This window comes from Saccoglossus kowalevskii, chromosome 14, assembly GCF_978046115.1.
Source record: "Saccoglossus kowalevskii chromosome 14, keSacKowa6.1, whole genome shotgun sequence".
In the NCBI taxonomy this organism is placed as follows: Eukaryota; Metazoa; Hemichordata; class Enteropneusta; family Harrimaniidae; genus Saccoglossus; species Saccoglossus kowalevskii.
In genome coordinates this window covers 14,205,843-14,233,751 of record NC_140654.1, presented here as the reverse complement: position 1 = coordinate 14,233,751, position 27,909 = coordinate 14,205,843, and the positions used below count along the sequence as shown (strand labels likewise).

The 27,909-nt window shown below is 33.8% G+C and overlaps 1 protein-coding gene and 1 long non-coding RNA gene across 2 annotated transcripts; one reads left to right on the top strand and one right to left on the bottom strand.

Annotated features, from left to right (window-relative positions):
• Positions 1-7,698: 7,698 nt before the first annotated feature.
• LOC100368933 (galanin receptor 2a-like) lies at positions 7,699-8,811 on the bottom strand. Its single transcript, XM_002733812.1, has one exon. The coding sequence runs from the start codon at positions 8,809-8,811 to the stop codon at positions 7,699-7,701; it is 1,113 nt and encodes a 370-aa protein (XP_002733858.1).
• A 14,461-nt stretch (positions 8,812-23,272) lies between these two features.
• On the top strand, positions 23,273-24,741 carry LOC144350103 (uncharacterized). The gene is made up of 2 exons (XR_013420157.1): positions 23,273-23,341; positions 24,630-24,741. It is a non-coding gene; the product is annotated as an uncharacterized LOC144350103 (long non-coding RNA).
• The last annotated feature ends 3,168 nt before the right edge of the window (positions 24,742-27,909 follow it).

Below are 27,909 nucleotides of genomic sequence, written 5' to 3'. Positions count from 1 at the left end.
GCAACCTTGTCTCTGATGATACCTTAAAATTGTAACTTGAGCATGGCTTTTTTGTTAATCATTTACACTTTTGTCTGATTGAATGCTGACCTTGGATAATCTTCCTATGTATCTCAATATGCACCATTAACAGTGGAATCGTATGCCTGGTCTAGTTGTTAATAACTCAGTTCTACATCCTGAAGTTTGTGGCTTCGATTTCGCACAATTTACTTCCAGTGTTGATCTGATCGTATTGAGTTATGTTTGTTTCATCGTCTTCTCTAACTCATATACTCATTCTACCTTCTTCTATACTCTGGATTCATCAGATGGCCCTCTCTGAATTATAGCAATAACGATGAATACAGATAAAACACATCCCTCAAGCAACTGTGATCTGCATTCAGCGTCTCATGATCTTGCTCCACATATAAGGTAGTTGACTACCATCAAAACCTATCGCCGAATTTCCTGGTTTTTTAACAAATATTTTATTATGCTGTTCGAGAAGAAAATGCATGGTCACCGAACTAAAAAATGTGTCAAAACACCAATGAAAATGTATTTTGAGCTATTTGCCATTTGCCATGCGTTATGATGAAAGGTTAACGTCATATCGCTGGAAAAATAATATTTAGCTATAAGATTGGGCCTGAATTATTGGGAAATTCAGACGAATAATGCTTTAACACGAATAACAATGAACATAGTTTCAAATGGCCCATATTTTAGACTAGTATTCTCCTAATACACATTTTGTACTGGGTAAAAAAAACTTAACGTCCATAACTGTCTTCTAAATAAATATTTCTTATGAGAAAAATAAACATGATAATAGTTTTTAACTTATTCAATAGGCCAAATACTTTATATGTGCAATATTAGTTGCGCCATCTGCGCCCTCAAATCGAACAAGCAAATGGTTTGAACACAAATAGAGATTTTACAATTACAAATTTAGGTTTTATGAATATATACATGCCACTTATAAATATTAAATTAAATCAATTCACATGTATTGTATGCATTGTGCAACATATTCACTGTAACCATGTGCTGTATGGTTAAACGTGCTGTCGTCGAATTAAACAAGTCGGAAGGTAAATTTGAAATTTCGCTCACGTGTGTACTATGTGTATATATTACTGTGGATACTCGACTGGTCGTCTTTCAACTCGCGTTATGGCTAACATTCAATGTGATATTAACAGAATTTATATCATATATATCCGATATATCCAATAAATTAGATTGTCCACGCTTAGCAGTCATGGAATATTGGAAAAGATATATATTATGAATTTCAATTAATTAAAAAAATGCTATTCTACTATGATTTGATTTTGTTTGTGTGGTATCAATTATTTGTAATGCATGGTGTGACCAATTCATGCCCTCTATCGTCACGATTATAATTGATTTTGTCTTTATTCTCGTTCAAACCAACACAGTCGAAAATCAAATACATATTCCAAGTAGATTTGCTTCTCAGCTTATAATTTTCTAAAATAAGCAATCGTATTGAAGTGCTGACAATGAGGAGACAGTCGTAAAAGTGGAAATGTGTGTGACATTATATTATTAAGAAAAAGAAGTCAGGTAGTATTCTCATTACTTGTATACTCGTTATATGAAAACATGTATGTATTCTAGTTATATATTAACATAATTATTTTGTTCCCATAAACGGTTCTGGTGGTCTTACACGAGAGCATAACAGATATTCACTACGGCCACTGGAATCAGTGCCAACACGTTATCACCTATGGTAAGGTTGTCTCTGAATATCTCTTTCAAATTCAGTACAAAAGGCACGGGCATAGCGTTTGTTTATGTCATTTAGCGCCTATAAGGCTCTTATAAAACGACCATTCTGTGGATAGCACAACACATTCTTATAAACGTTTCTTTTCAACTGATTGGTTGGTTCAAGTTAAACACAATTGGAACTATTTCGGGATAATTGGATTCGCTTTAAATGTGCTACTGTAATGGTTTGTTTTCACAAAAATATTTTATTTGTTCGTTTTAGATTTTTTCTGATAATTTCTTGTATTGATATCAGAAATGAGGAAATTAAGAACAATACTACCCTACAGTAGCACATTTTAAGCGAATCCAATTATCCCGAAATAGTTCCAATTGTGTTAGTATGTTTTACCGAAATATGCTGCAAACTATGAAGTTGGGTATGGGTAACGTAATTCAAAATGGAGGCAAAGCTTCTAGAGTTTGTTATTATTGTGACAATTATTTCTCTGGTAATTTATTGAAATTATATTACAGCACGTTAAATTGGGCTTATTGTTTTGAAATATAAATGATATGATTTTGTGCACAAATTCTCTAAGATGATTTGTACAATGTTTATTTTCCTTCATAAACCCCCATAGTAGCAATTGAAAACAAGTCATTGATTAAGGAGCAGATACACAGGTAAGCCTGTTTTTTTCTAAAACGAAATCTAGATATAATCAGGTCACTGTACTGAAGACCACTAATATATTTAGCAACGATTTTATTTTCTGTATTCGGAATCAAATGATGTATATATTCTAAACATGAAATGTTCAGGATTTCTCCCTCTATCTAGTTTTCTAAGCGTTAGGTAGCAAAACGATGACAAATACCATTGGCGGCCTTAATAAGTTGCATTCTGTATTTAATGATACGAATTTATTGTAACTTAGCAGAGAAGAGACTCTTGATTCGATCTAACTTGATCAGAAACATATATAGTTGAAAATAAGTGAGTCACCTTAAAACGTTACAAAACTATTATCGGTAGCGATACGTGGTATTCAATTGCTTGGAATGACACAATGACACGTGAAATTGCTATCGATACGGTTTGACTGTTTTTTTCTTGTTCTGCGTTTGTTTATATTGCCGACTACAAATATTTCGTTAATAAGGCTCGCATAAATGTCAGCACCGATAGATAGCCGGCACCATGCTGGTTTCACTTCACTAGAATATTTCAAAACGTGAGCAATGAAACTTATTTTGTTGTAATTCCGATATATGTGACTATGGTGAATACGTAAAATTAAAATAATTATATGTTATTATTGCCATTTAGTGAGTGGGGTATCTGTTCCAAGTGAATTGTCTTGGGAAATGGGTCGTTAACATCTGTGGGGGGTATGTCACCGGGTATAAGAGTATTAAGCATTTGATAGGATGGCACGATGTATCGTCGTTAGCAGCCACTTTTTGAAATTCGGGTTCCTTTATTTATGATGTATGTAACTTAAATGAACATACATTATTGTATTTGAATTCAAGCTTTGGTAGCAATAGTGCAATGATTTAACATCCATGATAATACACTGTACGCACTGTATTTGATGACTAATATACACTTTATTTTACTCGCATTTCTGGGATGATACACAAGCGTAATCATTGAGTATCGGGAGATGAGCACGGTGTTTAAGCATTTCAAGTTTAGCCTTTCATTTGCACAGACTGTCAATGTATGATGTACTAACAATCGATGTGATGGATATGAGGAGATTTCACCCTTTCTATGTTAGCAACTCAAAAAAGTTTTAAAAATTTACGACACGCATTGAATTTTAGACATTTTTCCCAACTGAGTGAACTTCCTAATTTAATTTGAGAAAAAATAGATACAATCTAAAACAATTATTGTTCAAATGCACGATATTGTCATCAACGAACTTCATTTATCGATGTCATATAAGCATGCATACTGTGCTCGGATTAATTAACATATTGCATATATTTGAATCTCACACCTACCAACTCTAATGCTGTTTGAGGTTATACTTAACAAGCTTATGTGATTACGGTCACTGTAACAAATTGTTACTATTTTGGTGTTACTTGTTATTGTCTAGTCATTTGTTCATGTAAGTTATAGTACTGTAAAAGTAACTTATTTGAATAAACTCATCACATAATATACTTAATGGTATAAAGTCTGTTACTTAGTAACTAGTGAACAGGTGTACATGCATCAGGTCATAGTTTAATTAGCAGTGTGCTTGGTAATTTTATTGTCCATCAGTTGTCCAGGAGTGAGCATCTCCTGCAATTCTACTCGTGGTGACTCGTAATTTTACTATCAACTGGCAAGGCGTTCAGGCTTTGAGTTGCTGGGAGTCAGTGGTAACTTCGCTGTATTAGGTCAGCCAAGTATATAGAGTAGAGGTCTGTCAAATTGGTCTTGCAGCTTGGGAATATTCCTGAGACTTGGAGTTTCTACCCTTTGGCGAAGAGATGGATAAGACGCCAGCATTTAGAAACTTCAGATACAAAGTTTAGATTTCAGTTTAATCGTTACTTAGTTAATTCAACTGTACGGTGAACGGTAGCCCGGTTGATTACATGCATACATTGTTACTTAAGTGTTGATCAAGTGAACGTTTGAACTTACTGGACATTAAAACAGTCTGAACTTGTTATTGTGTGACGTGTTTATGAGGTCTAACCGGTTGTATTACGAACTTCTAATGCTAGATCTTACTGCTTGTACTTATAACGTGTATACTTCACGCATTATTATAAGTTTGATGACGGTCTGGTTGCAGTTTTATGGATTGTGACATTGTATTAATGTGACTAGTAATATTCCCCTTATCATCACCCCTGTTGTGTAAAAAAAATCACTATTAGCTTAATAAAGCGTATTAAATCTCTACGGCATATTGGTGTGATTTCTGCTTGTTATTTATATTGCATGTGCGGCCTACCAGACAATTCTGACAGTCACAAATCCATTGTTTATCGTTGTTTATTGATATATTGTTTTCTTTGATTTCATTACACTGCTGATGTCGAACCCTACGCAATTAAGCATATGCATGTATTTATTCTCCCAAAGTCAGATTACAACATACAACGAGAAGACATTTTTGGTTTCCTTTTGTTGTTTTGTCTTTCTTCCAAGTTAATACGAAATCAACACCGATAACACTTTTATTCGCATAACGTTACATTTCTTATTAATATTTGATACTTTATTATTCGGTGGAATTAATTTGAAACTTTTCTATTAGTTTTGTATGAATGCAAAACGCTCGTATAAAAAAATCAATGGCAGCTGAATAAAGGAATGTATACTATGACGTCATAATCTTCTGAGATATATGTAACATAATTGGTTCAATGATATATATTCTAGGCGTTCCATTCTATATGCAGATTTGCCTTATAATGCTTATATTATGTGACAAATACATTACATATTGTCTAACTCGTTTAAACTGAAAAAATAGTCTATATTGGTTAGGCAGAAAATAAAACATCGTCTTGACTTTCATGGCGATCTATTTCGTGTTTGGGTATAACCTGTTTCCAATTGTTACTAAAATAACGCATTTTTATGTATTAAACATACTTGATGCAGATTAAATTTTTACGATCACGTTACATTCAAAATACAAAATAGAGTGCGTATGTGATATCACACAAGTTGATTCTATTAGTAAATCAGAAAGGATTGAGCGAATTTGTATATTCGACTGCCATATTAAGTAGCCGGCAGGTACGCCGTAGCTACACAAAACTCACACCATTAAAACACAATATGATATTTGTGATAAGGGAATCTGTGTCACGATGGAAGACCATATATATAATATGTGAGATATTAAAGAATCGATTATGGTTACTCATGTGTGGGGAATTTCTCTCAATCGCAATGTAATACATACAAATAGATATGTCTTGAAAAACGTAATGCTGTAAAATAATTACAATAGATATGATTCCATGACCTCACTGATAAAGACACGTCTCCTACTCACGTTAGCCACACATTGGCAACATGGCGTAGATTCTGCTTATTCGCGACGGTTCGTAATTACAGTGGCTTCATTTGTGAAATCCGACGAGCTCTAAACGTTGTTATTTGATGAAAAAAATTAGCAATTACATTGTGGAAATTTATATTCCCAGTACTGTCAACACAATTTCGATGCTAAGCTATTCTAATTTACTTGTTTTTCCCATGTGCGGGTTATTGAAATTGTAGATTGTTCAGTAACTGCCACTAACGGTGTAATCTTTCATGAAATTAAAGTTTTAAAACTGTTCGGAGCAATTTGGAATACTGTTCATGTGTATGGTCTACATCGCAGAAATAATAGAAAATAGAGAAGCTTAAATCAAGTTGATTAAATATATTCAAATTAGTCCCCCAGGTATAAACCATTCTATAAATATATCACTATTTTCACACTGAAATCTTGTCAGCTAATTTTAAAATTACAGCGTATTAAGGTAATATTTTTACTTGATTTGACTTTATTTTAACATTTCTGTTTATCTTACCTATTTTGATCCAGCTTTGTTTTGATAGTACCCGATTACATAAAATGTACCTTGCAACCTTTGCAATCTAATAACAACAGTTAGAATACATCCGTTTTTATTTGAAAGATAACTTCAATTACCATTCATTGCATGCGAGGAAAATTATGTCGCTTGCTGTAGCTTTAGAACGTTGATACATTTATTTGTTCTTTGCGTTAATACATAAACGAGATTTCAAAACAGCTTTTGTTTCTAGTACATATGTCACGCATAAGCCAAAATATTCGGCTACAATATAACACAAATATACAATATAAACTGAGTTAATAACTTGAAATACTCACTGTATAGTTGTCATGAATACATTTTATATCAACATGTGCGAAAGTGCATACAACGTTTTCATTCAGTGCTGCATAATATATATTGCCCATAAAACGATAAATCAGACTATGATGCTCGTCGACGCAAAGCACATTTATACAAACTCAGGAAATGTACAAAATCATTGAAATGAATTATTTGTTTATTCACATTTGCAGGTCATACGCGGGAATCAAACAAAAGATAAAACATAGAATGACATAATAAATATTGGCATAAAGTTCTATAATAAACGAGATAAATAACCTCAACTCATATTCTAGTAACTGATACGTACAGTCGTTATCTCTTACCCTCCAGTCACAGACGTTTTCTGCTAGTACAAAGAATGCGATATAAAATACAGTATATTACTCGCACGTAGTGTCAGTATATGATAATCTGTGCGACGATAACACAAATGTATATACAAAAAAACAACGCTAAATAAACATCTGAAATAGACTCTGTCATGCTAAATATTTTTCCTACCACAAATTAATGTGTTTGATATGTATATTCACATTGGGATTAAGTCAACGTTACACATAATATATATATTACATATTGTATGTTCTTGCATGAAAATGTAATCTAAATTATTCTTGTCCTGGCAATGTATCTGGCGGCATGTAACATACCCTGAAATCGAATATAATATTAGCTTGATTTGTCTCGCCAAACACCAAAAATACAGATATGTACAGCAAGACAGTATCAATAATACCTTCTATTAAATGCGAGTAATTATAAGACTAGCTATGCCTAGTCAATATATTTTGCTTGGAATGTATGGTTGTTCGAGTATGGAGATAATATACACCATGTTAGGATATACAAATCAGTGATTCGAGGTAACTAAACCGTATATTACTTAATGCAATCTTCTCGTTGTCCTGGTTCTATATATTGCCCTGCGCTAGCTCCCTAATATAAATCCATTTATTTTATAACAGATACAATTGAATAAAAATGACATAATAATAATTGTGTATAATTGTGTATTTGTTTTATTAGTACATTTTTATACAAACTGACTTACTAATGCAATTTCCAAGTCATTGGATGCTATGCCACTGTTGTGCTGATTGTTGATATTTGTGTTCTGCCAATGTTACCAGTTGTAGGACCAAATCTCGTCGTTGCTGTCTCCTCAGGTTCAACAGTCGATGTGCGACACTTGTAGAAGCAGGGAAACAGTTTTCTGAACTCTCTTCGAAAATGTTCATTGAAATACGCATAGAGAATAGGGTTTATCCAACTGTTGCAGAGGAAAATAAAAATTGCCAGGTTGGCGGGAACATTTGAGTACAGGAATTCGCTTCTTGGGAATGTTTCGGACCAAGTAAAATAGAACTGCAATGTATGGTTTGGTAGCCATGTTAGTGCAAATTGTAGCACAACAAAACTCAGCATTTTTACCGCTTTCTTTTTGTTACGGCTGCTAGAACTTGAGGGTGATTTGCTAAGCCATAAGGTGAAGACCATTATGGAATAGAGAATTGTTAATATAATTAGAGGTACGATGTACATTAGGATTAAATCGGTTAGTCGAAACCAGTGATCTGTGCTTTCATCTTTAACGTAACAAAAAGCCACCAGTTCGTACTCGTAAAACGTTTCGTTTCCATGCTCTACAGCGATCGTTTCATTCCAGGACAGCACGTCATTAACGGATAACTTAAACGAAGAATAGCCAAGTGATACCAACCATACGAGCGTGCATCCAATCATAGCTTGTCGTATCGATATTTTCTGTTTCATGGGCTGCACAATGGCTCGATACCGGTCTACGCAAATGCAGATCAGCGAGAATGTTGTGCCACATTGAGCAGCCCAGTGAAAATATCCCAAAATCTTACACAAAGCTGAATTGATTATTGGAATATTGTAGGCGAACAATGCAACGTGGTATGGTATGAAGAAAACGGCTACCATTAGATCGGATACAGACAATGATACGATGAAGAGGTTAGTGGCTGATTTTCGTAACTTTGGTTGTCGGAATACAGCTACGATAACCCAAATGTTCCCGAAAATAATCATACACATAAAGACTACACCAAACGCTACTGTCACGGGTGGCGGAGTATTCAACTTAGATGCTCTCTCAAATAGTGCGTAATAATCGTATGAATAACTGATAAGCGATTCACTCGAATGTTGTTCTTCCTCGTCCATGCCGTACAATCTAATAAAAAATAGGCAGAATAGGAAGATGTTTAGTAACCACATTTCAGTCAACAATATGGTTCAAACTTTTATCAATAACATATTTATTTTTCGTCACAAAAGATGAAAGTGAGTCATTTTAGAAGCTTCCATTGGTTAATTGGATGGATTGATTGATTGGCTATTCTGTAATTCAAAACAATACACCATGCCTGCTGGGAAATAGCCGTACCAGGTGATAGTCTCATTTATCACATGTCACTGCAGTTACGCCTGCTGTGATTGGTTGAGACTCGGTAATATGACATTGAATACAAATTTATATATATTTATATGGTATATTGCCCGCCAAGTGGATATTACATTGGTATATCACATGGATGACGTCACTGAAACTATTGTGCAAAACGAAATGTTGTTCGCCGATGTTGCCTTTGGGGCTGCTTTTATGGTTTTGAAGGAAATTTAGCCATCCGAAATAGACAGCGAACGTGCCAGAATGGATATTAAGATACTCTATTTTGAAGTTGATGGTGTTTTTTGCATGAAGCAAAAATGTACGGCAAAGCATTTCTACGCGTCTACGCCCGTGCTCACCGAAAACGCTTTAAAGCTGAGTGATTTGTAAATAGAAGGTGTGGTAAGTTCGTGAGAATGTTATTGCAGTCACTTACAATGACGTCATCCATGTGATATACCCATGTAATATCCACTTGGCGGGTCATATACCATGTAATATCCATTTTTATTCAATGTCATGTGACCTAGTCTCATCAAATTACAGCATGCGTAATGCGCACGCAGTGAGATGTGATAATATGTAAATACAACTACACGCATTATATTTTAAGGCATTTAAGGAAATGGGGTAATAATAACACTCGTGCAAGAAATACAGAGGTTCGACGAAGGTGATGTGCAAGTCCACGAGCAAACAATTCTTAAACAGTTACTTGATCAAGTTTAAAGTGCTATATAAGAACAGTTATTACAAAAGTACCTTGACCTCCGCACTTAGCTAGCACTTTCACACTACGTGTCGATTATCCGTTTGTATATTTGCGATGATCATGCGATGCTTTCATAATCGATACTGGCTTGTTAAAACATATTGCAAGCGTTTGCTTTGATCATTTACTTTTTTTCAAATGTTTCCGTCAATGCGAATATGCTTTTAGTGATTGGTCATGGAAATTGGGCATTACTCGCAATAGAAATGGGTATAATTTACAATATCGCTGAAGTGTATGCATTATATGTACTAAACATTAGCGCCGTATAGCATTGAACTCAATATAACCTCTCCACTGGCACCCACAGTGAGAAGCTATTTTCATTCACACGCTGACACTTTTTATCTGTTCTATTCTGTTCTGCATTTGTTAGCAACTAAATAAAGAACCAAAACATGAAACCGACTAGTTTCTTATTTGAATCACATTCTTGACAAGTTTGAAGATTCGCGACGAGTCTAATTCAATTACCCATAATGTCTCGTTGTTGCATTCGCATTACTGAACATGAAAACAGTACAAATGGATTATTATGCACCGTACCACCCGATATCAAAATCACGACAACTTTCAGTATCATGTCATATCATGTTGTCATGATCATAGATAAATATGTTCCATGTTTGATACAGTCCTGAACTTGTTCCAGTTAGTTATCCGTAGAAAACTTTGACACCAAAACTTCGTACCCTCATTTTTATCAGAGGCGTCTTTTATGGAGAAATTAAATTTGCACAGCATCATGAAAAATATTTAGGTATAAAATTGAACGCATTCACAGGTTTTCTCCCTGTTGATTATACACTGCGTAAAACTACTTGTACAATTCATATTAATACGTTCAGACATGTTAAAAGATATGAATAACTGAAATAAATGGCACACAGTTAGCTGCGAACGACTGCCTGTGATGTCATTGGCCTTACGGCTAAAGACAAATCCGCCATCAAGATTAATATGCCGCATCATGCAGGGCCATTGAGGTAAGGAAACGTAATTCATCGGAAAAAAAGTGTCTCTTTATTTGAATTGACATACGGAACACAACAATTACGTTCTAGTTTGAAGCACGTCCCATGGGAATCCAGCCATTAGCTGTAGTGTCATCTGTTTTAAATAACATGTAATCTACCTGAACGCCATGCTCCGTGCATATGGATATATTAAACAGACAATCAAATATACCGTTGTCAGAGTACTATTGTGTGGCGTATCCGACCTTGCATATGTTGTCGAATGCATTCTAACTCAAGATGATAGTACAATCTGTATAATTGCATCTGTGTTCTTTTTTTTGTTCCTATTCTATTTGATGTCGAGTTAATCATTTATTTCATTCGAATAAAGATCCAACGACTACAGACCTAAAATTTTAGTAGCAAATCACTGCAAGTAAGATGCATTTGGAAACTCAAACAAACACATGACTCTCTGTGCCTATGTTGACGATCATTTGCAATATTAACTCAAATGTACAGTCTGTGAGTTCTGTATTGTGTTTCGGTACTCATTACGAGGCTTATCTCGACTTTTGTTAAATACCATGCTATACCTCTACGTGGAATGAATTAATTATAATGTTATAAGAATCAAAGTACCTTGCGTGGTTTTATACATAAGAGATAATATTATATTGATCCGAAAGGGTTAGATTTGTCAACTGTACTAATGAATACCAATATGAAAAATCCAGTAATTGTGAGTGCTCAATAATGTATTTTAAACCGTTTATGTAAATACATTGTGACATCAGAACATTTCTAAAATAACATAAGTATATTGTAAACCCCGAGGCATAATACCTTTACAATCGCACTATATTAGTGTAACAATAGTATTGTGGGTATATGCAGAAGATGCCGTTTATTCAACCACGTATCTGCTTGTGTGCCATTATATTGCACCTAATCTAATCACAGGGAAAAATACAGGTGATCTGTACATGCGCCGGGGTCACTGAGTACGCATTGTAATTAGTTTTATCGGATCATGTGAAACCATTATTTCAAATGAAAAATGACTTTTATATGTGTACTATGCTTTGAAGTGTTGTCACGTAAATGAAAATTTATGTTCATGTATTACCCATCATTTATTAAAATTACATTTCAGTATTTGTCTGCTACTCTATGAAAAACTAAAAGGTATATCTATATTAACCAAGACATGACCTCAGTGATATGTTTTAAGTCATATTGCGTTTTCTGCTGTACTACGAAAAAAGAATTACACGTAAACTTGTAATACCATTTTTACAGTTGTATGCATGAATTCGAAAAATTGTGTGTTAATATAGTATTCTTTGACTAAAAAACAATTGATTATTATTGGTCTTTATTTAAAAATTAGACCCCAAACGCACAGGCAACCAGTCAGTATTCAATCGGAATCGTTGTCATAAACAACTGGAAGACGTGCACGTTTTCTCTTGATCGCGTTCAAATTGATATGAATATTGACATATAATGTCCCGCCGTTACTTGTCCCCCGAGAAAACAGTAATTTGGTATTATGTGGTACCTTTGTGTCGGATATAGCAATGAGTGTGAAAGAGGAAACGCAGAAACTTTCACTGGTCCCGGTGCTAATGGTACTGCGGGTGTTATGCAGTCGAAACTAGAAGTCTGGTTAGGAATATTGCTGCTCGTACGTGAGTGAGATTGCCCATGTTTGGACGTATCTTTCGGCTAAAAAACAAAATCGTCTGTTGCTTCTGTTACCGCGGTTATGCAGCGCAAGAGCCACAAGAATAGCTTTTCAATGGTTTGGCATTGGCACACTTAAATAGGGAACAATATTTTAATATGTTTCGCCCTGAATTAATTATGTTTATTTACAATGCATGGCTGTTCTGTGTTCAGAATCGTAAAAATAGTGCCAACCACAGTGAGAAAATAATAGTAAAAAAACGCCGATAATGTTGCTGATATTTTAATTTGGAACTCCGCACTAAAACGTGATATGTTCACTTCCATAACAATAAAGATCAGTGGATAACACACTTGTATGTATGAAAAGTATATTTTAAAAAGACATGATTCAAGCTCATTTAGAATTGAGTCCAGATAAGCTTTACTGTAATGTATCGGGTTTTTAACAATTAAATTACAGTGGTCGGCATCATTCTTTCATCTACAGTATTTTCATAACTCTGTTTGATACTGTTCAATTATGCTGATATGTGGTGACGAGTGATTTTATTTTTGCCACGTCAGGTGATAGTCTACGCTGTACCCCATATTCGTATGTGAGCACATGCAAACACTATATCTTCAACATCAGGAAAGTGGTCTATTATCTCAAATGTGACTAAATTAATCATTATTATTAACATGTTTGGAGACATTTTTAATACATTTTACCTCTGTATAGACGATATATCATGAATGGCATCGGAGTCATTACCACATTTATCGTTTATTTATCCGTTTCGCAGCTTTTAAAACGCACAAACTGACGCGGAAACGTGATTTGTGAGTGCGTGGAACGGTCGCCTGATTTGCATAAACAATCGCAGTAAATGAGGACCAATAAGTTAAACGCTTTTGCAATATTTAAGATAGTAACATGGTTAAAGAGTATTAGAAATAAATCTGTTATTAAGACTCCTATATTTGTCACTACGTATGCTATCATGATAACAATCACCATTTCAATACGACAGTGCATATGCAGTACTAACGTTCAAATAAGATTTTACCTGACGGTAACTATTTCCATATTAATGTTTCAACTATTCCGACTACTGAAAACACTGTGTGTGTTTTTTTCAAAACTTACACGCGAATAACTTGAAAGTTGTATAGTATGTTCGTAACGCTGTAGGCAGTACAGACAGTACTGTAGGCAGTATGGACAGTAGTAAAACACATTTATGTGCGCGGTCAATTTTGGATGGAGGGAAGGTGTGTACGCCGTGCTGTAACATGAGTATATTGTACCAGATATCAGAATGCGACACAATTGTCATCTAAATTAGACAGCAATTGAACTATAAAGAATTACAATTATGTGCGATTTAATTATTCAAGATATACGATTTACGTAATACGAAACAAATGAGTGACAAAATCTTGGAATTAAAAAGGCGGCTAACAAATATCACATTACTGCGGCGCTTTCCATGCTGTAAACGTCCCACGCGCAATCGTCGAGAATCATCTGAAGCGATGCGAATGCAAGACGGATGGTACGCTCGTTATAGAACAGTACAGTCAATTCAGTAATATATAAAACTATGCACCGAGAGCGTCGCACATTCACCAATATACATACTCTCATCCTCACAACTCAATGATTTATTTTTGTGTGTACTAACCACCACGGATGCTTGCTTATTCCTTGTTAAGATGCTATGAGAACTGTCTAACAATTTAGTTTACATGTGGCCAATGCTTCAACCTAACGAACATTTGACTTGTTTTTATTACAAAATGTTGAAAACCTAATATTTGACAGACTGTCATTACATGTTTTATTACGCATAGTCCATTGTAATTATTTGAATAACAGTATGTTATAGTGAGGGGAATATTGAGGAAAACCAATTAGTTTAAGATGAAATGAGAATATGTTCACTGAACAGCCGACATAGATTAAAATTCACTTTCGACGGCATAGCTTTGTACTGCTATAGATTGAAACCTAGCTTTGTTTGTCACTTCGATTCAGTGCTTTCTTTATCGATGTACTCTTTCCTTGACATCGTTTCAAATTGCTGCGCAGTATTCGACATAAAAATTAATACAAACGTTTGTTTGTTTGTTTGTTTGTTTTAAGTCCCTGAAATAACTATATCGAGAAAAAAATGCTTTCTTGGTTTGATTAAATGCTGCGACGTAATCGATAGACCACGTTGAGGCATAAACCTTGGCAATCGAAACATGTTTCTCGAAGCTTTAGGGAACGTAACTGATTTGTGTTGCTTATGTATGGGTCTAATTTACCTACGTTACAAACACACATTTGGCCCGCAATCAGTACTAGCATAACAAAGACATGAAGTAATGAACGAGTCTCTGCCCTCTGGGAAATGTAATAACTCATTCCGTGTACAACGCTCCATAACAAATACTTCAACGACATGTGTCGATCGACACCTCCTATATCGTCAAATGTATAATGTAACCGTTATTTGGACTAATCATAATGACACAAGGACGAACATTTTAATATTACAGCAATATCTAAACAATTTTGAAATGTTACTAAATATGAATAATTCAGTTAAGAGCATTTTATTACACTATAATGATTGAGAGCATGCGCAAAACGAGTGAGAATATACAACAGTTACTTTAACACAGATGATGAAATATTCTAGACCTTATTCATTCTCACCATAGAGCAAATGATATATATATAACAACTCATTAAACTCAAGCATATACATTATGTGTGACTGTACGCCACATACACGGCGTTCTAATTCGTCAAATGATAACTACAAGTATTATCAACGTACATATATAAGTATAGTATAGTACACCGACAATTCAAACAGGCTTGCAATCAACGTAATCTTAAATTAAAAGCTTTATACTTAAAATATGTATACAAGAATTACAGTGTTTACTCACCAATCGAAAACGTTCTATTGTAGACGACTTGCCTGTTTTTAAGTCGTTTATTTGTTCGGCTCTCTCTTTTGCTTCTTCTCCCTCTTTTGCGCGTTTTCTATCTGAACAAACATGTGTTTGGCTCAACACTATATCAACAGTTGCTATGACAACCTCGGCAACATGCTATGATTGGCTGTTGGTTGTACGTTCAATTATTTACACTAATGAAAACATGTACGTTAAGTTGTTGCTTAGTTTAATTAAATTTGTTGAATCTTCAATCAATCAAGTTTGAAAAATTATTGCCACCGGTGACGCTATGCTGTATCAATACGTATAGTATATAATATATATATATATATACTCACATATACATAAAACACATCTTCAACCCGTGTGTATGATTAATTTAAACATTTTTATACACAAATTAAATATTCGTATCCAGTTGCGTGACTGGTAAATGACATATGAACGGAATAAAATTGTTTGTGTCGTTTAATTGTTTGCAATGTAAATTAGCAGGGGTGTACTTTCTATGAGGCTGAGAACTCCGATCTGCTGAATAATAATAATGCGTTGACTGTCAACGATAAGGTTAAACAGTTGTCTACTTAACCCTGGAAGTAATCTTTTGCATTTAGTGAGTCGTGCGTCACTAAGTCGGTAATTATACAGCTTTACTATACTCAAGAAAAGTGGTCTTTTATGTTTAGCGTGGCATGCAATTCTGTCGTGATTTAGGTGTTTTTATCGAACTTGACGTTATTATCCGTTCTCGGCAAGTCAATCAATGATCATAAATTTGTGAATTGCTATACTTTTGTTTACGTCACTAAAAAAATGTGTATTTGTTAAAAATCTAAGGCATGGGTTTTCAGATAAAAAAGCAAAGTGTTACTAATTCAATAAAATACATGAAATGATATTTGTTAGTACATGTGTGGATAGATTAAAATTAATACCAGTTGATAGATTCATAATTAAATCAGCTGTTTGTGATTACTCATCCGTAACTGTAATGATATACATATAAGATAAGTGCATGTGAAAAAGACCATATAATGTATATATAAAACAACAAGGAAAAGCCATAATTGAGTGCACCACCTGATAATAAATAATTACTAACGTGAGTTTATGGGAGCACAGTATCGGATTAGACGCCGAGTCGTTGCGAGGTGTGATTAAACTAGTAGTATTATACCACCAAATTAACTAATTATTTTGAATCGCAATACGTGTTTCCAAGTATACGGAACACCAGCGAGAAAAACAAAAGTGTTTAAGAATGAGATGCAATAACACAATTTACAAATATGTATATATTATGTTGATTAATTAAATTGAAAACCCAGTCGCGGGTGTTAAAGATCTATTTCAGTTTAGCGCGCTGAATGTATATGTCATGACCATGCAATGTGATGCAATCAGTGACTGCATTTTCCAAATCCACGATAAACATTTTTATTCACGTAACTGTATCTTGGCTTCAATCGTGTCGACATTGTTTTGTGATCTCTCTCTCTATATATATGATTACATCTAAGGGTTCAACTTACTAGATTAGTTGTACTGTTTTTTTCTAGTTGTCGTAAATCCGTTTTACAAAGTCATTAATATATTTGGATGGGACTGCTTTCGCTGCTGTACGAGTGTAAATATTTTTCTACGTATTTACAATGCAACGTGGAATAGAGATCTTTCAGAACACTGTTTACTCCAAGCATGACTGATGATAGTTAAAACGCAATTCTACCCACTAAAAGATAGCTTAATTGAGAATTTAGAAACAAATCGTGAAAGCATTCAGCCAGTTAATAGATAAAAGTTACCACCATAACCGCTAATGGTGAAAGTAATTTGACGAATATAGGCTGCTGAAGTAGAAAAATAGCTTTTTTTGGCCCGTAACTGTGATGTCTATCGCACCCGTAATAAAATGAATCACGCACCCAACATATCATCATCCAGGTGCCTCACTACTGAACGGGTCATCGCGCGTGTAGTTAATCCTTAAATACACTCGCAGCCAGTGTAGCGGAACACTATAGTACTTTCGTTAAACAGATATGAAATGTGGCAATTATGTGGCAATTGGATTATTATATACATCTAATAGATCAAATTGTACCATGCCACCGGCAATGTCATAATAATGCTGCAAAACGATAGTAAATTGTATAGTTCCAAACTAAAATATCATTGCATTTTCTAATAAAATATGCAAAACTTAGCTAATTATACAATGTCAAATTTAGGATATTTAAAAAAAAAATAGTCAACAATAATGTTTTCAGACTAAAATTAGATATAATGCGATGAAAGTCAGTCCAGTCAATATGCCAATCAGTCCGTATGAGACATCTTCTTTACAAGTTACGCATTATTCTTGTATCATCCTTCAAAAATAATACTAGTACACAGAAGACCCGTTTAACATTACAATGTGGCAGTACAACATGGCAAAACATGACACGAATACAAATTGATATGCGATATACGCCGGTAGTTTGTCCTTCTTATAACAACGTGTCATATATAATGTGTAGAGCGCAATGCAGCAGTTATTGTTTGTTTTGTTTTATTTTAATGCGCTAATGAACGTTATATCTCCTTATAAGATATAACAAATAACAATTCATGTATTTGTTATATTTATTTAAAGAATAAAACATTGTAAAAATTAATTTATATATATTAAAAAAAACTTATATTAAAGAATGCTTTACGAATATTCAGATAGTATTTGCGGAAAAATATTTAAAAAATCAGTATGGCTTAATATCGGGAAAACCTAAAAACATTTTCACAGCTTGTATCACAGGTGTAATAATGAGTTACAAGTGAAAAAGTTAATTGGGTAAGACGTAAATTTCAGAAATGTCTACACACACTTAAACACCCATCGACAAACAAAGCTTTAGCAGCTGGTAGCACTTTTATGTTAGCAAACTATGGGAGCGCGTATTTTTAAACATTCTTTCGATTGATACATAAGTATGTTACGATGCTAGTATATCGATTATGCTTTCCATGAAATCAATTGGGAAGACACGTGTTTCTTTGTTGGTAGAATATTGTCGATTTTCACACGATTTGCAAAAATATATTTATACTATATAAGTTTAATTAATACACAATATCTGCGAAATCAATAAAGTCGAACTTATTTTCTACGTATTTTCACAATGCAATACGGTAAAGCACATTTAGTCTACACGGCATTAAAAATACGTACATAACGCTATTTGTTTTACATATTTCGAAACACCGATTTTAGGCCTACTTCTTTGACAGTTTGTATGTATTAATCAATACACAAGCAAATTGAAGGAAGTACAACGTCGTTCTTGTTGTTGTATTTTAGAATATGAAATCGTTTCTTACTATAGCTTATTCTAATTCCTTGTCTTAAGGGAACGGATTCCTTTTATACTGATTGGAGAATCATAGTTTTTACTATACTTGGTAGATGAATCATTAAGGTCGCCCTCGTTATCTAGCGCGGTATCTTTGAATTCCCAATATCAATTTCTTTAATGGCTATTTGAAACCATAATAAGATCGTTTCTGCTAAGCGACATGTTATAAACATGGTCTACACGTACAATCAGTCATCGTGTCTGTATCATGTATTGTAAGATTGTTACACGATTATTGGAGTAATTACAATCACGCAATCGATTTCAACCGGACTAATAAACTGATACTCTGTTCTCAGCACGTCGTGTTTTCTTTCTAATTTAGAGATGTTCGTGTAAAGTCTGTGTTAACTGGGTTTGAAGTAGCTGAATGCAATCGAGCAACGTACAACAAAACATTTATATCATTAGTATGGTGCGTGTTGTTAAATGGGTCGGAAAAGTTGGCGCAGGAATAGGGTAAACAGACTTGTGTAAAGTATGTGACACGCGTGTAGATGGCGAATGTCATATCAAGAAGTAACCTGATTGGATTGGTAGGTCAACGTTGGACCAAGGGCTGTATGAAAAGAAAATGGTGGGGGAAATAACACGGCTCTACATTGTGGGTGAATACACGATATATAAGTACACTGTTTCCATGGCAATGGTAAGCATGGTAATTGGAATAGTGAAAGCGATTACGAATATAAGACTGTTTGGGGAAATGTCGCGTAGTGCTATCAGCGAACTTGTGGGGGTCATTTGTAAATAAGTTAATTTGGAAAGAGCAGATGGTTCACATGGACGTATGTTTTTTAGAATCGGTATTTCTTATTATATTATACCATTGTATTAGGGCCAATACTTCATTATTGTGATTGGACAGCACATAATTAAACATATTCAGCAATCAAGTAAATGCATTAACAAGGCAAAGGAACAAACTTGGCGTGTCGATAGAGAAAAATGGTATGTAACAAGTAAATAAAAAAACATTTGGTGATGTAGTTGAAGGTGTGTGAGTATTTATGTAATGCACATGAAAAAACAAGATCGTTTCTTAATACTTAGAAGAAAATTTGTTGCAGCGATATCGTCAAAATAATACATGTATATTGAATGTCCTTTTTTAACTTGTGCGATATAAAATCATTTCGAGGAAAATAACATGAAACCTCGCTTTGACATTGATTAGTGCAATTTTATATACTAATGTATGTACACGTTTGGCATCTGAGCACTCACAAAGCTAAATTATTTGAGATTATTCAGAAAACATATTGCATATTTCAAACATAAATGTTGTTATATTGTAGTAGAGCGAGTGTCAAAGATTTATGTTAGATGTAGTTGTGCATGATGGATGTCTCTTCGATATGATAAAATAAATAAACCATTGTCATTCGGGCAATGATACTATTTGTTTTTAGCCCTCGGGCTGTCGGTCATGACCAATTGACTTTCTGGCATCATCAATATTATGTTCTGGATCATCACCCCTCCGACAAGCAAAAATCAGTTATATTGCCCTCAGAAACATGTTTTATTATTATTTAATAAGTAGTCTGTCGTTGGTCGTGCATTTGCGGCATTGGCAGAACGTTGCTAAATATAATGTTGATTTGATCAAATCTCTTGTGTAAGGGATATTCAATAGAAATAAATAACGGCTGTCTGAAAGAGTCCCGCCACTTCTAAACTTGAATATATTGAACCATGTATATAGTATTTAGATGTCAACATGACAAGTAATGATATAAAATCTAATATTATTATACAATTAATATAAAAACAACTTAAACGGTGAAATTTACTGCTTAACAAACCAATGATATTAAATAACGTCTTTATTTTAAACACGATGATTCGCTTACCTTAGTGAATCTTTTATCAGAAAATCCGAATAAGTTTGACAATAATTTGTTCAACATGGGGATTATGAATATGATTTAGGAATTGTATAGTAATACGATGTGTACGATTATGACTATATGACACATACACGCAGTGATATTACAATTACAAAAATACATTTATAGGCAATGTTGGTGGCGTATTTTACCTAATAAATGTTACTGAATTCTACGTTATTCTATGGTAGAATACATACATGTGTCTTAATATGTAATGTTTAAATGTGCCTAGCGAGAAATGAATAGGTTTTTATTCGTACAAAATATAAAACTTCCATCTGTATAGATGGTTACGTTTACCTGTGCGTTGTCTGTATATGCAACAATGTTACCTATTGTATGGTTTCCACGATCATCTTTCGATTCGCTAAAAAAAGTACTTTGATATTCGTTTTACCTGGTGTATGAAAGTGCACTGCTAATGACCTTGCAAAAAATGACGGGACTAAATGTAACATTTGATTCAACGTGATTTTTTAATTAGATATATTGAAAAAATAATGTCATCTACGAGAATTATATTACGAGCCTTTAGCTTAATGCAACAGCATTTAATATTACACTACTTAGTATAGTGTCTGGCATACATTATGATACACAGTGGAAAAGGGCTGTTCAAACCACAGTTTCCGGGAAACTAAAATCTTATTCAATTATACATGTATTAGCTATTATATGTTTGTCCCTATGTTAGTCGAGTACACAACAGTACAACATTATAGACCGTGGAGCTCATCTGCCGTGCAATATGACCAACGATGAATTTCTGACTAAGAAAAAAATAATATCACAGTGTCTCAAGCAAGAGATGTTTCATACTTAATATAACGAGCCACGAGCTTGACCTTTACAGTGTTCACTTTATCTAGGCAACGACATTCGAATATCAAATAGGTTAAAGACCCATATATAAAACTGAGCTCAACAGTGTCATGACAAATGAGGGCGCTGTAACATACTAACATTAATGACCACGTCACTAACGCCATCTATAGCAATACTCGTGCTATAAATAGTCCTGAATTAAACTGCCATGACCTCAAATGACCATACTGCTTGATTATTTGTTTAGTAGAATTTAATTATTGACAACCATAGGCATGAAAGACTCGAGATGAAATAATTGTGTCGAAATATTATTATACTAATACCGTACCATAACGCCATAGGTTACAGCGTGCCGTAGTATTGCGGTATTGTATGGGGTATTTTCATCCTACCTTATTAGAAACTGCGAATGTCACGTATGGAACGATTACGCACGTAAGCGCCCTCTAATAATAAAAAAAAAACATGGCAGCCCCTAGAGTTTGACCGGACTCCATACAAAGAAGTTCGCTCCTTCGGAAAAAAATACCTCATATAGTATTGGTTCGAAGTCACACAGCGAGTAACTTGACCGACATGCTGCTCACCAACATTTCTTAGATACGAATACATCGAATATATCATGTTAGATCATGAATATTCATAAGTTGTGACATTGTGCTAATTTTGCCACAATTTCCGTATGCAAATGTTATGAGAGCAATGGCTACATATTTGAAAAATTAAATGGAGAATAAGAGCATAGTCCCAATTTCTCATTACAAATTTCTTTACAAAGATCAGATAAATACCCCACACACGTCTACATATACAATCCTGCCTACAGTGAAATGTCTGCGGCCTATACTTAAATTCGCCAATCAAGTGTGTCAATCCAAATTTACCCCTAGCAATCATGACAGGCGTTGACTGCGCTGTTTATATTTAGAGTTCCAAACCGTCCGATAAAGTATGACGTTACTTGAGCGTTGAATTTAATATATAATCCACGTGTAAACACGAAAATATGATGAATTATCACAATGAATGTGACCTCATTGTGATTGCGTTCATATAGATATCCGTTAATTAAAAACTGGTGGGTTTACAATTTTACATGATTTCTTCTAAAACAATCACGATTACCGTGAGTCGAAATTTTTCAAATGACCCGTGAAGACTGGAAACATGGATTTCGAGTATGTTACCCGCAAATGTACACCACACAGTTCTAATTCTAGAATAGGCTTTACATCGCACGATTAGGTTGCTAATCGTCGATACAGCTACTAAACTGCGCCTACGACTAATGTGAACAAACGTGAAACATGGTGTTAACAACGGTTTTATTACATAGTATCAGGGTATAGCATCTGATATTCACAGCAAATGATCCACATCTGACTCATCTGTGTTTAAGAACGATGTAGATGAACCTCGATAAGTGACTAAACAAACGATAATTTTCATTAAAAAGAATTGTATTCTCAGCAAAACCCAGCAAAATAATACCATCGGGTTGTTTCATTTGTACACTTGAATAACGGGCGAGACAATAATTCTAGTTATTCTTACAACTTCCGCCATTGGTCGTTTTTTAGACGAAGATCTCTACTGCGACAACGTTCGCTTGGGGATACCACAAAACAAATAAGTAATAAATACCATAGCAATTATCACTTTCGTTTTACTACGTAGCTCCTTGAATAGCATTAGATGCAAAAAATCAAATGTGGCTCCGCCTACTGGGCGCCATTTTTACCTTTACTACCACTCCCTTGATCAACCCCAATGGTGTACATGTCGCTGTCGATGCATTACGAATGCTACAATGACTGGTAAGTTGTTTTCATATTTTTATAATTCCACCGTTTGAAATCAATACTAGTTTTACAAATCGAAGTTCGGTTATGACGAATTTAGTTTATACAATGTTGTAAATATCATTAAATAAATAATGTTTCATGAAACTATTTATATTACTAATCAGGTATCGGCCATTGTTCTGTTATAATATATCTTTGTTCAAACAGCAGGTTTTCTATAATAGTTACACCAAAAGTGGATGAAATGTATATAATATCATTGGGTCATGTTCCCATCATAATGTGTATACATTTGAATAATTAACATGGGCATCATTTTATTATAATATTGCTTTTTCAATTATGATTGGAGTGTACTATTAACAAAGTCGCCAGACATCAGAACATCAACCGCAATTGCAATATTGGAGACAAACACAATATGTTCCTAAACATGACGTATTACATGAGTTACATGTCCTCGTTTTTATCTCATGTTTAAAAACATAGTATTTTGTATTTAGACTTCCTAGTTGATACATTACACGTATATCATCAATAATAGAAATAAAATATCCTCGTTTAACCGTTATCTTTGTGAAAACCTTAGCGATTTCAACTGGTTCTCTTTGTTTTCTGGTTTTATTTTGTTTTAAATTAATAATAATATTGCTCTAGCCATATCTGTGTAGGTGTCTGATGGGTTAGCCATTTTGTCAAAATGTTATGTGAAAACGTATTCTGGGAATAACCCCTATTATTATCATATCAGTTATGTTTTTCAAAATGTTGTATCACATTCTGATCAAAGGAAAAATCTGAAATATAAATATAATTGATCATATTACTCATGCGTTGTTTTTATTTTCCTATGTGATTCCGTTAATAACGTTAATCCCCTGTTTTGTCAACTATGTTTGCTAGGCGAGGTTAGTAAACGACCATGGTGGCGATATTATATGCGGTCGTCTACTGCTCAATTAATCACGGCCATGGTTCCTATTGTTAACTAACAATAGTTAACGTGTAATGATATAATGCAGTAATACGCATGCGTACAGCAGCAATGACCCAGATGAATCCAGTTTATGAGAAATGGAATTTTAATTACAGATTACAGATAGCTCGTGTTTCCCATCTTGAATATGTTATGTTTTCTTTGTTCTTTGTTTTGCTGTGCGTTCACGCCCTTTGCTCTTCCGGGAACCATAGATAATTTTATTGAGCAAAAGGCAACTAAATTTAATTAATATTGTAACTCTCACATATGGCCGACCGTCCAAGGAGGCAGACATTAAAGACATTATTTTTATCCATTCAGACTGCGGTCGCATTTCCCTCGAAATCAATGGTATGTGCGAACATTGCGGCACTATTATATTGGCAATATCTACTAAATCCATATAGTAATTATCAAAAGTAGGATATCAAAAGTAAGTACAGATCTTTTGGACAATTTTATTTCCTGTGAACTTAGGTAGTCGATTATTTTATACCTCATTTTAATATTATATATAATGTAAAGTCATGGAAATCAAACAGTCATTAGCCATTAGATATCATCAGACTATGTCTGTACAATGGTTGTTAAACTACAATAACGGCGGTCATTGTGCTTAAAACGGCTCTTATGGTGGAGGCGTTTTTCACCATATCGCAATATACCGATGAATAACCTATTTTAAACCGAGTAGGCGTAAACCATAAAGCAACCATGTTTACTTCATGAATTTTCTAATTTTTCTAATAGCTAATAGTTCATCTCTGACAAACACACTTGCGAATTTATACACGAAAATATACATGTCACACTACGATACAGACTTTCCGTTTTCTACATTGTAAAAATCTTTCGCTTTTATGCAGAACAATACAGTATTTTAACCAAGTAAAATCATATTTGTTAAAGTTATTGTCCATACGTGAGTTGTTGAATGCAATACATATTTTTTTAATTTCATTAAGCTTCTTTCAGTCATAATAATATAGCAAATAGCAAACATTCTGTAATATTCTCATGAATTATTCTTAATATATTTCTGAATATATTTATTAAAATACCTTGCTTTCAGTTTTTTGTTCAAAAATACCCGAAAGAATTTGACAATGTCGAAAATTGAAAGTCTTTACCGTAGTGTTATGTGAGCAAGTGAGTAAACTCACATTAGTTTACTGGTTGTACAGCCATTCAAAATATATTATTGTTGTGCTCTTGTGAATAAAGTCAGATTATGCGTCAGATTATTTAGAACAATTCACTAAAGAGCTGAACTCAAATATGTCACATCTAATTTTCAATAAAAAAGAATATTTCTTCTAAATATACAATCATGATATATATTTGCTCTGGTATTAGAGATAACGTTGTAAAATACAATTTGTATTTCAAATTACCTAGAATAGTCACTGCATATTGTTAACGATTTTAACTTGCTTCTAAAACCTGTATATAAATAAACAAAAAAGCTAATTGTAGCTATAAGGTTATGGACGCATGTATTTCCGTTGAAGTGAATATTTACCATTCAATCGCACTGTTGTAATCGCACTAGACGCTGCTAGTACTTGACATATTCCGCTACATTGTAACTGATTACACATGTAACACTATTTTTAGGTTTGCATGTTTGCATATTTGCATATGTTGGTACATTACAGTGCCTAAACTTTTTGTTCCTTGTCCGAGGTACATCATGTATTTTCTGTCGTAGTATCGTGTGAATAGTTGAGTATTTGGTGTTAGTTTTTCACCTTGTTAATCCTATAAAGTAATTAACGGATCTTTAGCATTTCAATAATATCTTTGACAACATTTTTTACGGTTGGTTGACTCATTTACATATACTGTTTTATTTAGAATAGGTTAGGCTTGATGTAGTTGTCATGAATTCCAATTGGATTGTAACATTAATTTATCAGTCTTCTGGCTATCATTGCTTTCATAGCTCAACTTCAAAATGACAATATTCCTTCGTTTATCCATATTTTCATCTTAGATTTGTTCAATTTGGCATTATATTTTCTGGCTTATTCCATTTTTTTCATTAATATATCATATGCTTCATTTTCATTTTTATGATATATATGTCTTTAACGATTGCTCCAATGACAGTAACGTCTCAAATTTCTTGCTCATTTTACTTTTGAAATAGTTTGCCATCAGAATTTATGCAATTAGACATTCGTTTGTAACGGTATATTCCATAAGGCGTATTCAAACTCTCTGGGATCCAGTCATATTCTTAATGAACCATATATATTTAAACCCATTAACTGGATTGTGGGTGGTTTGTGTTGCCCAGCATATATATTTTAAACCCATTAACTGGATATCGCCTATATACCTCGATGACAGTCAAACAGAATTTCACTTGGTACATAATAGTTTGCAAATGGTATATTAATTTGAAACATTTTGACTGTGTATATGGTTACCATAGCAACACAAGTTATGGATGTAATAGTTAATCTGGAAAGAAACTTCATTCATACTAATTACTTATACTAATCTTAGTAATTAGCATGGTATATTTTCTACAGAATGATATGAATGTTACGGTTGCATTGTCTAAATTTACATAAGTGTTTATTTGGGTAAGGCATGACGTAAACTATGGTCTGGTATTTGACGCGTTGCAATGACAATGACTAAAATTAGTACTACAATCCCGGTATCAGCCCGTGAAATCTAGGCTGGCTGTTGAGAAATTATAGTCATTATTGTTTTGATAAAACTGCATTTATTAAATCATAGTACTTTTTAAGGTGAATATCATATGTATTGCTGTAAGCTATAAAAGTCACATCGAAGTACATGCTTTTAAAAACAGTTACTATTGTCAATATTATTATGATTTATATAATATAAGGTTATTACGTGGATACCTCAAAGTATGCACGAAGACAGTACAGGAGAAGTACTGTCTAAGTGCATACTTTGAGGCATCAACGTAATAACCTTATTATTATACATCTTTTCCTCGGAAATCATATGATACATTATGGGAATGCCTAAATCGAACAAATTATTTAGAACAAAATCAGCGAACTTCTTTGTGCGAAGTCCGGTCTAACCCAGGTGGCAGCCATGTCGGATTTTATTATTAGAGGACGCTCACACGAGTAATCATTCCATGTTTATAATTTGTATTTCCTAATATGATAGGATGAAAATATTCCGTAAAATACCGCAAAATCACGGAACGATGTAACTCATAGCGTTATATAATAATATAACTTATTCCCTCACAATATAAATGAGGATAAGTGCAATACAGACCTTCAAATCATCTGACATTGTCTCATGCATACCTTGAGGCAAATATATGTTTGTCTTTCTCATTTAGATATTTACTTAGGTGAACTTCATTTTGTTCACATAGATTTTATGTCAGTCTTATGGTTCGTGTCGCACGCTATATTGTAAAGAGCGAAATAGTAATGATAAGGTTTACGGTATAACCAGGATTTACTTTTCACCTTTATAGCCATGCATAATAGTCATATGATCTTATAATATCACACGAAAATAGAAATAACGGGGTCAGAGTGCTTATACTGATATTCTATTTCATCAAAATAGTATAATAATGTTTCTTAAC